This window comes from Xiphophorus couchianus, chromosome 17 (assembly GCF_001444195.1).
Source record: "Xiphophorus couchianus chromosome 17, X_couchianus-1.0, whole genome shotgun sequence".
NCBI lineage: Eukaryota > Metazoa > Chordata > Actinopteri > Cyprinodontiformes > Poeciliidae > Xiphophorus > Xiphophorus couchianus.
The window spans coordinates 9228501-9240766 of NC_040244.1; the positions used below are offsets into that span (position 1 = coordinate 9228501).

A 12266-nucleotide genomic window follows, 5' to 3' on the forward strand; every position below is an offset into this window, starting at 1 on the left:
GGAAATCAAGTTGGTGGTTAACATCAGTCCAGCAGCTTCTGCCCCTGTACATTAAATAACATACAATAAATATCCCTAAACAAACTACAAAGCAATGTCTCCGAGTTAGCAGTTGTGAAATTAAACATAGCTAAAAAGGACATTAATAACAACAGTTTAAAACATACAAAACATAGCTAAATTACTCATGAAACGCTGTAAATGATTACGTTTGTCCAAAATATTAATTAAGGTATATTTGTAAAGAAAACACAGAGCTGATCCCAATACATTACACTGTTACCGACGGCAACATAAAAAAGGGGGAGGTGCTGTCAGTTACTGGTTGCTATGGTGACCACCAACTGCCAAGAGCAGAGTAACAGAACTTAAAACTCCAACAAATGCCTGAAGAAACAACTTGTTGACTAAGCAACATAAATTCGAAGAATAAAATAACACATTTTGACAAACTTCACATCTACAATATTGTTAAAATATAACCCTGTCTTTAAAATCCACTGTAAAATTGTCAGGTTTCTCTGATTTTGCTTCTTTTTATAGGTTTTTGTTTGAGTAAAATGAACATTGTTCGTTTATTATATGAACTACTGACATGTCTCTGAAATTCCAAGCAAAGATTTTGTATTTATTTGCAGAAAATTAGAAATGATCAAAATAACAAAAAAGATGCAGTGCTTTCAGACCCCAAATAATGCAAAGAAAGCAAGTTAATTTTCATTTAGAAATAACAATACTAACGTTTTAACTCAGGAAGAGTTCAGAAATCAATATTTGGTGGAATAACGATGAGGTTTTCAATGGGGTTCAATTGGCTCTTAATTATTTCCAGAACTGTATGTCCTTCTTTGCATGCATTAGTTTTTTCATTCAACAGTCCTTCTGTTTGTCAATAAATTAGCTGCCCCTGGCTACCCACCCAACTCAACGTTTACACTGATACATGAAAATGGCTGCAAACAGATGCGCACTTACACAACCGAACATCTTTGAAAAGCAGAAGTAAAGCTTCCTGCACAACCAAGAAGAATAAAGCAAGTTGTATCTGAATGTACAACAAAATTCTTGTATTTTCCAACAGCCATTACAACAACATTTAATTTCCCTTTGTGATCGATTGAATTGAATTGTGTGGCGCATGCAGCGGTAAAACCAGCTGTCCAAACATGCTGGAGCTCAGCTTGGGGCCCAGCTTGGGCTCGGCCGGAGTTGCTAGGTAACGGCCCATTGTGACTAAGCAATCAAACAGGCTGCAAACAGATGCGCAATTGTCCAACTGTACATCTTTGAAAAGCAGAAGTAGAGCCTCCTGCACAACCAAAAAGTGATCAAGTGCTTTCTGGATGGTAAGTCGACAACAAAACACTTGTGGTTGCTAGGTAACAGGCTGTGGTTGCTAGGTAACGCGGAGTGCATCCTGATTTGTGAAGTTACATTCTGGAGGTTTTTGAAATGGCTCATTTTCCAGACAACAGAAAACATCTGGGTGTTTTTTTTAAGCCTTTGGACTGTTATCGAAACAGTAGAGACTCAAACGGAAGTACAAAAACGTGCTAAATTTTGCTTAATATGTCCCCTTTAATAAGAAAATTAAATGTTGATTGTAGGGTTTTTATGGGTTAGGTGTCCAAGGTAATCAGAATTTATTTTGTTTTATAGCGTCCTTGAAAAGCAACACGTCTTCCGTTGAGGTTTTCTCAGAGTCTTATCCCAACCCCAAGCTTCCATGTTTTCAACACCAAAATCCAGAGTTTGACTTTCTCCAACAATAAACCAGGGTTCTGTCCTGGCATGGCCCGGCCTCTCCTCTCAGGCCCTTTCAGCCCGGCGAATAGAGGCCTACAGCCGCACAGAGGAGGCGTTGTCCTTCCAACCAACCCCCTTAACCTCCCCGAAAAACTCAGTTCAACCCTCGTCGCCTGAGACTGACAGCCCAGTTGACAACAGCAATATGCTTTGAAGTGTCAAGTCAAGTCCTTCTATTGTCTGTCTGAGTGGAGCGGCAAGTCGCTCGAGAGCAACGCCGTTCGCATACTCCAGTTCCTGTTGGAGCTCTGTTCGCCTTTCCTTTTAGAAACCGTGTATATATTATCCTTTTGTCCGGAGAAAGCTGTTCTGCATATCTAATGTATGAAAAGCCCCAACAGGTCCTTTTCACTGCCACTCAACACACGCCTCGCAGTGACTGTTTCACCAACTAATCCTCCGATTTCTAAACCAGACAGGGAGAGAATAGCGTGAAATCTTTTCCTTTGAGTCAGGTGTAAAGTTATGAGGCTGATTTTCTTACAATGCCGTTACCATGGGGGTATTTTCATTCTTAAAGAACAGTTATGCTTCTGACTTTATGGTTGTGTTAAGTAGCTGTTTTTGCCATTCATTTAGATTAATTCCTACCGCTCTCTGATTCTTTTTTTTTTATTATTAAAAGTTTACCAGTTCTCTAAGAAATCTCCCTTTTATAGAATACTTCAAAATCACAAAATCTTACTAAGTATCTTTTTGTCTGGTTTTTACTGTAAATATCTCAGTACTCTTGAAATGACCCAGTGATTCTGCTCTTACTCTCTCAATTTGTGCTAAATATAATGATATTTTTGTAGCAATTCAACTATGAACAAGCGCCGATGAAGGCTATAAAAGTTAATGTTTGTACACATGAACTCTTACCAACTATGTTTCTTCTAGCTTCTTGTGCAAATAACGCAGTTGAAATTTAAAGGCAACTTTTAGTAAGATATTTGAGTTTGTTTTAAGTAAGCTATTTCTTAATATTGATTTTTAAAAAGTACAAGATTATTTCAAAAACATATTTACAAAATGTTTTTTTCATCTTATAAGTGAAATAATCTGCCAGTGGAACCTGTGCTTTTTCATCAATATTAAGGAATTATTTACTGTAATAAAAGGTTTTCTAAGTTACTTAGAAACTAGACCAAACATACTTGGTAATATAAACTTCGTCATCATATGTAGCAGAAATTGAGAGAGTAAGAGTTGAGTAACCAGACATGTCCCACGCTGTGTGTTTGCAGGTTTCTCTGCAGCATCAGGCTGTTCTGAGATCAGCTGCAGTCAGTCTCAGATGTTTGATGAACTGGAAGACATCGCTCCTCTTTCAGCTTCCTCATTGTCTCTGGATCGACCATCCGACTCGTCAGACTCTCCTCGCTCACCTCTCACAGGTAACGCTCAAGGATTATGAGCAATAACTAAGAATCTGTCTTCCTGTAGGATTATTTCACCCTAAATGACAAGCCTACAAACGCTCAGCATGAAATAAAGTATCTGGGCCTTTTTCCATCTGAATATATTACAGTCATGTTTCTCTTATGACCAGAATTCCCCTTTTCCATTCAAATTTTGACTTTCAGCAACAGGCAGATGTTCAGTATTTTCTTGTTTTTGACTGTTTAGAGCGCAAAATTAAAATAAATCGTACCAAATTCAGATTCTAAAAGACTTTATCGATCCCAAAGGAAAATTAGATGCAGCCTGGATTGTTTTCATTGTAATATGAGGATTAAAACTGCAGCTTATTTGCTCACTTGGACTGTTTTTGTTTTCTGGCGATGAAAACGTTAAAAAATGTGTGACGGAGAGCAGGTGTTTTGGGAATTTAACCATTATAAATTTTAATGTATATGAATAAAGACAGCAGAGGAGAATAACATTCATGCAAAACAATTGAATAAGCTATAAACTTATTATTTTTACTTTATCTTTTCAGTAAAATATAATAAATGAAAGATGTTAGAACTCTGGACTTAGTTGAAATTGGTGAGCTATAAACATGAATGAATTGATTTGTACCTGGGTGAACTAGTTCTTGTTATGGTTCAAGTTGCACATAATATAATGTAAACACTTTTTTCGCATCACACGAGTCATGTGATGAACAACCGGATGTTACTACTGGTGGAAAAGACGAAGAAAACGACAGAAAGTGGTTGGAGGATGTTGTTTTTTCATAACTTATTCGATTACAAACTTAAGATGTGACTTTAATTGCATTTCTTAATCAAATAATGTCATAAAATTGTGTTTATTTGACATTAGCAGAATATCGAAAGTGTTTTTTACTGCTGGTTCTGATGGGTTTGTTGTCTTATTATTATGTAACACATATTTGAAACTGGGTCGGTTCTAGTCACGGCTACGTTTTCTAATCTCTTCTTCTTTTGTAGCTGCATCTCCAATGCAAATGTGCGCAAAAATTTTTTAATATTACGCTAATGTCGAAAAGAAAACACAATTTTGCAGTTCCATTAAATAAGAAACGCAATTAAAGTCACACGTGGATGAATTTGTTCACACGCCACTCCATCATCCTTCAATTACTTCCTGTTGTTTTCTTTGTAGTTTGTGCCAGTAGTAATATCCGGTTTTGATTGTGTGACTTATGTAATCCAAAAAAATTATTTCCATTAGTTTTTTAAAACCACAGCATCCTGGCACAAAAACTGCATTTTTTTAAATTGGCATGTTTGCATTAATTATATTTATATTAATTTTATGGTCACTGAAACGCAGATATACAGTAGATGTCTTCACTGGATAATTTTCCTATGCAGCACATCTTCTACATGCTCAATTGTGTTGTGAAATGAACAAATTTTATACACTAGCACTGAAACTTATCAAAAACAAAACCTTTTTAAAAATTGCAGAGTTTCCATTAAGCGAATTTCTTTTAGAAACGTCAAATTGCGTAATTACGTGGTCAGTGGAAATGCAGCGAGTGATCTGCTCGTCTTCGGAGACAGAGATGGGTTTATCTGATGTCTCACTCTGTCGGCTCGTTTTATCAGCCCAACAAAGGCGGCACTGACGTGACGTGTGTGTGTGTGTTTCCACCTGTGTGTCCTGGAGGAGCTTCTCTCAGCTGCAGAGAAAGATATCAGCCAGTGAAGACTTCCTCCACCTCCCTCAGAGCCTGCTAATCCCTGACAAGGTGTTTAACCTGACCCGAACCTCCGTACGACCTCAGAGACCTTTGACCCCTGAGGATGTGGAGTGATAAAGATCTGCTTTGGGTTTTGGCCAGAAACTCTTCTAAATGCGAGTTAATGCTCAGATTTTTGTCACACTGATGGGAAGCGCAGCTTGAATCTATATAGGGTGTGGTGGATTTTATATCATCAGCGCTGAAAATGTTAAAAATATTTAGTTTGGTGGGGAAGTTTGTGAGGAAAAACAATCAGAGTTCTTCCTGCATATAAACAATTAACAAATTAGTTCATGACATATCAGATCTGTCAACATTTTGAGTAATATGTGACTTCTGTTTTGCCATCTACATTGATTAATTTAGTTTTATTTCTTATACTTTTTATAAGAATTTTGTTGTAGTTTCCTTTGTGTAGTTAAGTAATTTTAACCTTGTTTTATTTCTATAAACTTTGTTTTTATCAAGATAAATTACTCATTGTCCAGAGATAACAGATGGAAAATAATTTTTGGACTAATTCTGATACATTTAAAATAATAATTAATGTGCATTTTCCATCCAATCCAAATGAATTGGTACATTTTAATTTCAAAGGCTGTTAAAAATGAGGTGCTTAAATGTTTTATTTATACTAAGAGAAAATTCTGTCAATTTCCAAAGAAAAGTTTGTAATTAGAAAGAAAGAAAATAAATTATTTATAGCTTTTTAGAAGTAATTTATTAAGAAAGAAGGATGAGTTGTGACGTTTCCACGGTCTTTATGGGTGGCAGCAGGTTTACGCGTTACTCAAACTGAGGATTAGTTATTGATCAGCTAAAGTGTTGGCCAATTGTTTTCCAATCTGGTGCGTTAAAGCCCGGCCTAACTGAAAGTGTGTCGCGCCTCATTGTGTTACCGCCGGCGTTATCCCTGGGATTTCCTCCCAACGACTGCAGCTCCTCTTCCTCACCTGAAGGATTACTTTACAGGTCTGACTTCCCAACTGAAAACACCCAACCAATCAACAAGTGTGTGTGTGTGTGTGTGTGTGTGTGTGTGTGTGTGCCCTGAGTCGGGACAAACTGAACTTTCCTCTGTTTGATGTTCTTGGATGTTACTGGAAGGTGTGGGTGCGCGTGGGTGTGGGTGTGTGTGTGTGTGTGTGTGTGTGTGGGTGTGTGTGTGTGCGCTTTCTGTGAAATCCCCTCAGATTGCCGCTCCACACCCTGCAAGGACCTGGGATTTGCATGGGCCGGGAGCTACAGTGTCACTGATCCGTTTTTAATTGGGTGTGACGGAGAGAGAACTTTGGAGCCTGGGGAGGGGGGGCAGAGGGGTAGATAAGGGGGGTAGACGGGTAGTTGATGGGGTACAAGGGTTAGCTTCTCTGCATCAGGCTAGTTTATCAGTTCTGTTGGGTTTTACAACAATTTTAGATTCATTTATTTTGTTTTTTTTCTTGATTTTAAAGGTGGGATTATATGGAGTATTTATTAACAGGTAGTAGCTTATGTCTGGAAAGATCTGTCAGTACATTCATCCATCCATCCATCCATCCATCTGTACATCCATCCATTCATCCATCTGTACATTCATCCATCCATCCATCCATCCATCTGTACATCCATCCATTCATCCATCCATCCATCTGTACATCCATCCATTCATCCATCTGTACATTCATCCATCCATCCATCCATCTGTACATCCATCCATTCATCCATCTGTACATCCATCCATTCATCCATCTGTACATCCATCTATCCATTCATCCATCTGTACATCCATCCAACCATCTGTACAGTACAATCATCCATCCATTCATCCATCCATCCAACCATTCATCCATCCATTCGTTTTTTACTCTAGCACCATTTCATCTTCCAGATTTCTCTTTTCTCTTTTATTGTAAAAACTTTTCCAACATGTTGAATTCAGTCGTGTAAAAATCTTTGGTAAATTTATTGACCTTCATTTGTTTTCCTGTTTGTTTTTCCATCATTTTGTGTCTTTGAGTTCCAGTTTCTCGTTTCTTCCGTGTAGATTTGTCTCCGGGCCTCGCAGCGCTCACAGTGGGCTGCGACTCCGGGAATCTGGGCTCCTTATCCCGGGTCCAGCTGCTGCTGCTGGACCGGCCGGTGCCACACACCGACCTGGACGAGGGATTCTCCCCGGTCCAGGAATGGTCTGACCTGACGTCGCCGTATGAACTCCCAGAATGCATTTCACCAGGTAAACTTCCAGGTTATTCTTGCAAAAACAAAACAGAATTTAATTCTGCAATAAATCTGAAATCTGAGCTTTTCCTGCCTTGGATGTGTCAGTTAAAACATAAAGTCCTCCGTCCTTGACTTATTACTTTCTGACAGTTTGAAAGAGATCGTTTGATAAGCAGAAACCATCAGTGATATACCTGGAAGCCGTCAGACAGGTGTGTCTGTGTTTGTGTCTAAAACTGTTTGAGAAAACACAACTGACCTCCAGAAAAGGGGAAAAACAAAACGCTGCGTTCTCTTTGAGACCAAGCGACGTCTTTATGACGCTGAGCGGCCTTTCCTTTTAACGACCGATCCGCCGCTGCGAGCTTCAACTGTCCCAAAGGTGTGGCCGCTCAGGTTTACTGGGATGTCAGCCAAATTATTAAAGATCAAACCGCTGGAGTGGAACATTAACTGGGGAAGTCCGACCCGGTTAGCAGGAGGCAATTTAAACCAATCACAGCATGCGTAATGACGTATAGGAGGCGAAGAAGAGCGTGCGGATCGCTCAATTAGCTCATCATCTGTCCTTTAAAGGCTGATAAGGAGGCAGAGAGGAGATAAACAGCAGAGGTTTGAAGCTCTGCAACATCAAAAAATAAATCAGAGGAAATCATTTGGATGTTTTCTTTCCTCAAACTCATGTCAAACTAATTTTTGTTTTGGTCCAAATCAAGATCATGAATGCTCTTAAAGGGCCAGTTGTGCCGAATCTATTGATAAAACTTGTTCACTAACTGGTAAAATATCAAAGAATTTTTAAAATTAAACAATATTACTGAACATCTTTTCAGTCCCTCCAGGATTTCATGAATCTTTTTGTGATTTTTTGCTATAAAAATCTAAGTGTTCCTGGTAATAATTTGGAAATGTTTGTGCTTATTTATGATGGTAAATGTGACTTTTTATTACTTTATCGATCATAGACTATAATATGACATCAATTAAGGCTGAGGCAGCTGTTTTGTACAAATAAGAAAGTTTTTGACAACCTTTGAGAAAAATCTGCAATAAACGTCCTAATGTAATTTGGCAGTAAACAGATAAAACCTGCATTGATTTGACTGATAACATAATATTTAAGCTCACTTAACATCATAAATCAGTTATTTTGATTTCAATGTGAAAAAATGTTTAATATTATTTAATTTTAAGAATTATCTGGACATTGATGATAATTTAATTTATAACAAGACATTTTACCATGTTATAATTTAAATAATCTGCCAAAGGAACAAGTATTTAAAAATGTATTTAGAAAATCTAAACTTTTTGTACATGCATCAAAAAACAAACCAGTTTGGTGAGTCGCTTTTTTTCCCAGAATCATTTTCTATAAAAGATTTAGGAGAATAAAACAGCTGTGATAAAAACAGATTTTAAAAAATCAACAAAGTAGGTGAGTGAAATGTGTTTTTGTTACTTTGAGGCACTAGCAGGATATTAAATGGTCTTTGTAATTTTCTTTTCAGCCGTCTATGAATATTTACAGTGAGCCTAAATGTGTCTGACTTCACTTGAAGCTCATTTTTCCTCTCAGGCTCCAGAACAATGTTTGCAGCTGGCATGCTTCTGCAGACAGGTGCTGCTCTGTTGCTCCTTTTTCTGCCATTATTTGCTCAGAGATTAATAGCCATAATTGGGGTTACTACACGACATTACTCATATCTGAGCACACACACTCGAGTACAAAAGACAAATGTGTGTGCTTGTGTGTGGTGGTGTGTGTGCTGCAAACACACAATCTCTGGCTGCAGCGTCCTGATGATGATGTTTTCTCTGCGGTTTTGTCAGGTCATTCAAGGCCTCTCACAGCTGGCAGCGGCTCTGAAAGGTGCGACTCTGCAGGGAAACTCCAGGAGAATAAATCGGTGAGCGACTCTGCCTCTTTAAGAGGAACATTTCTCCTCTTTTTTTTCATCTTTCGCTCCAAAAACACTTCAGGAAATTAACTTCTATCATGAAATAACTGCAAAAGATGCATGTCAGACGAGTCAAAGTGTTTAATTGAGAGGTAAACACACCGTTCTGCTTGATCACATAAATCAATTTGATGCTTAAGTTCTATTTAATCAATCAAATTAAAGCAATTTTTATCTCTTTTCTGAAGTTCCACCAGTCAGCCCAATTAAGTAAGATCAACAAATCGCCACACTTTTATGTTCAAGTTTATAGCAAATTTTCCACCATGTTAAAATGTTAAAAAACTATATGGTTTAAGTGAGAACTCCCAGATGCAGGTGGCAGTATTTCTTACTTTGACTCCACTGCTGCCTCAGCCTTACATGAGGTCAAGTTTTTGTCCGTTATCGACATGGTAAGAAACAAAAATCACATTTACTGTGGTACATAAGTGCAAAATATCATAACGTTTCTTGCTAATATTTGTAAATCAGCCTCATAAATCAGTTATTTTGATTTCAGTGTGAAAAGATGTTTAATGTTATTTAATTTTAAGAAGCACTTATCGAGTGCAGACACAGCTATTATTAATTAACAGGTTTTATCAACACATTCTGGCCATTCATGACTAGAATGTGGCTCAAAATTAAACTGAGTTCGACTCCTTGCTTCAGGAGGAAGCTCCAGCAATAAGGTGGGGAGGGGTCGCTCCCCGTGCTACTGTGGAATGGATTCAGTTTCTCCAGGTGGTTTTAGATTAATCTCCGCTTTATGACAGAGGAGAGAGAGTCTGAATGAGGCTGTAACCCCCCACCTAGACGCAACGGCACAAGGAAGGATTCATACGTTCATAAATCACCTGAGGAGCCACAACTGCAAACGATCCACAGGAATCTGTTCAACACTTTGAATCAACCTCCTGCTTAAGTGTGAAACAGACAGCACTTTTATAAATTATCGCAATGAAAAAATCATGAAAAAAGCCTTTTCACACTGAGGTAGCGCCAGCCAAGTGCTTTGAAAAACACTTCCCTAAAGTTACTACTTAGAAATTTTTAATTTTTTAAAAATTATTTTAAAGTCGGTGTTCAGTTTTTTTTAATAAACTCCAAAAGAGGGTGATTGTAGATAAAGTACATTTCCACCAAAAAACTTTTCCTAAAAAAAATAGCAAACTTTCTGAGTTTCAAAAGTCTAAATTTGCTTTAAAAAATACTCCGAAAGTTTGAGATTATTCTTGAAAATTTTCTAGAAAAAAACCCAAGTTCTGACTTTGAAAATTGAAAATGTTGCTAGAAAAAATAAGGAAATTTTGAGATTATTCTCGAAAATTTTCTAGAAAAAACAAGTGCTTTTCTGAGTTTGAAAAGTAAAAATTTTCTAGAAAAAAATTCAGAAATTTTAGATTATTCTCAGACATTTTGTAGAAATAACAGGAAATTTTGTAGTTTCAAAAGTTACCAATTTGCTAGAAAAAACAAGGACATTTTGAGATTAAATTAAGGAAATTTCTAGAAATAATTTGAGTTTGAAAAATCAAAGTTCTTCACCTTTTGAAACTCAGAAATGTCCTTGTTTTATTGTTGTTGTTTTTTTTTTTAGAAATTTTGAGAATAATCTCAAATTTTATTCTTGAAAATATTTAACTTTTCAAACTCAGACATTTTTTTTTCTAGAAAATTTAAATTTACTCCTTTTATTAACATTTTCAATGCTCCTATTACACTGTCATAATAAACTATACTTTATTTCCCTTTATGTTTATTTATAAACACACACTCTAATGTTGTTCTGGCAGATTATTGCATGAATAATCTGCTCTGGTTATTCACGCAACACTCAATAAATTGTCTGTTTTTTCTATTTAAGAAAGGAATTGGATTATTTGTTTGCCTCTTTTAATGTACTTGTAATGTTATATCAAAAGGCTGTAGAATGTGCCATTTTGTTTGGTCCGATTAATCATCAAATCACAATTTTGAAACAGAAATCCCAGATCAAACCCTGAACTCACTACAGATAACGTTTGCCCGGCCAGAACTTTTTGAACATTTTCTCTGTTTTTGGTCAGAACTGGTCTGAAGGAGGTTCTGCATCTCCGTCTTCCTGGATTGTCGACCCGAGTCCGTCGCTGGAAATACTCCGATCCTCTGATTCCTCCCTCCTCTCCAGTAGGTCTCCCGTTTGTTTCAGCTTTAAAACACGTTCATCACCGTGTCGCCTCAGTGCTGCGGCTGCCGCTGCGAAGCTTAACAACAATACTTAATCAATGCGAGAAGCCATCTTCACCATTAGCGTTTGATCCGATAAAAGCCCGGTGGGTCCCTGTCAGCCTGGAGCCATTGTCCCCTCACTGCCAGCTCTGTGTTTGGTGTTCTCTTGCCTCCGGTACACTTAAGCCTGCTAATCCTTGCAAGGGCCAGCTGGCCTGTTGAGTTAGCTGTAGATTCATGAGCGATGGGTCCGAAGCGGCTTTTAAGATATAAACCCTGGAAATCTTTATCTGACCGTTTCTACGTCCTGCTTGTTTTGACTCTAATGATGCGTAGCTCGCTGTATTTCTGCGTCCATCAGGCTTCAGATGGATGTGTTGGTGTCAGTCTGCGGCGAAGCTGCTAGATCAAGGCTGCAGTGAGGCAGAAATACTGCTTGGATGTTTCTTCACAAAGCCAAGGTCGAATTTATGGCTAAAGTAATAAAAATATATTAGATTTAGAGATGCATTGCTCCAAATACTGACAGATAAGTATCAGTGACGGATCTATTCAGTCTAATTCTATGCTTTTTGCTGTATTATTTATTTTACATAATATTTTTTATTGCAGTTTCTGAACCATTTGAAAGAAGGTTTGTTTCATCAGTTTCTTAAACTATGAAAACCTGAAGGAGACTAAAGGTGCTTCTGACCGTTGACCTTTTAGAGGTCAAAGGCATGGTCACCCTCTGGAGGAGGAGAGGTCATCATTAGGGCATGGAGAGGTCAATCTGGAGGTCATGCTGCTGCCAAACGACCCCCACCCAGGCTTGTCTTTGTATGGAAAGGTGAGGTTTGTAATGCAGAGGGTCAAAAATGTTTAATTACTACTGAATCTTAGTCTAACAAATTTAGCTGGACAATAAATTGACAATATTATTGTTTATCGTTATTGCGATAAACAATAATATTGTTGTTTTG

The 12266-nt window shown here is 37.6% G+C and overlaps 1 protein-coding gene across 3 annotated transcripts in view; it reads left to right on the forward strand.

Moving 5' to 3' along the window:
- The window catches only part of LOC114160688 (histone-lysine N-methyltransferase 2D), a 69190-nt gene that overhangs the window by 28190 nt on the left and 28734 nt on the right, over window positions 1–12266 (forward strand). For all 3 annotated transcript variants that reach the window (XM_028043390.1, XM_028043389.1, XM_028043391.1), the window contains 4 exons: window positions 3036–3185; window positions 6975–7163; window positions 8984–9060; window positions 11163–11262. In XM_028043390.1, the coding sequence (XP_027899191.1) occupies window positions 3036–3185; window positions 6975–7163; window positions 8984–9060; window positions 11163–11262 (516 nt within the window). The remainder of the gene's footprint in view (window positions 1–3035; window positions 3186–6974; window positions 7164–8983; window positions 9061–11162; window positions 11263–12266) is intronic.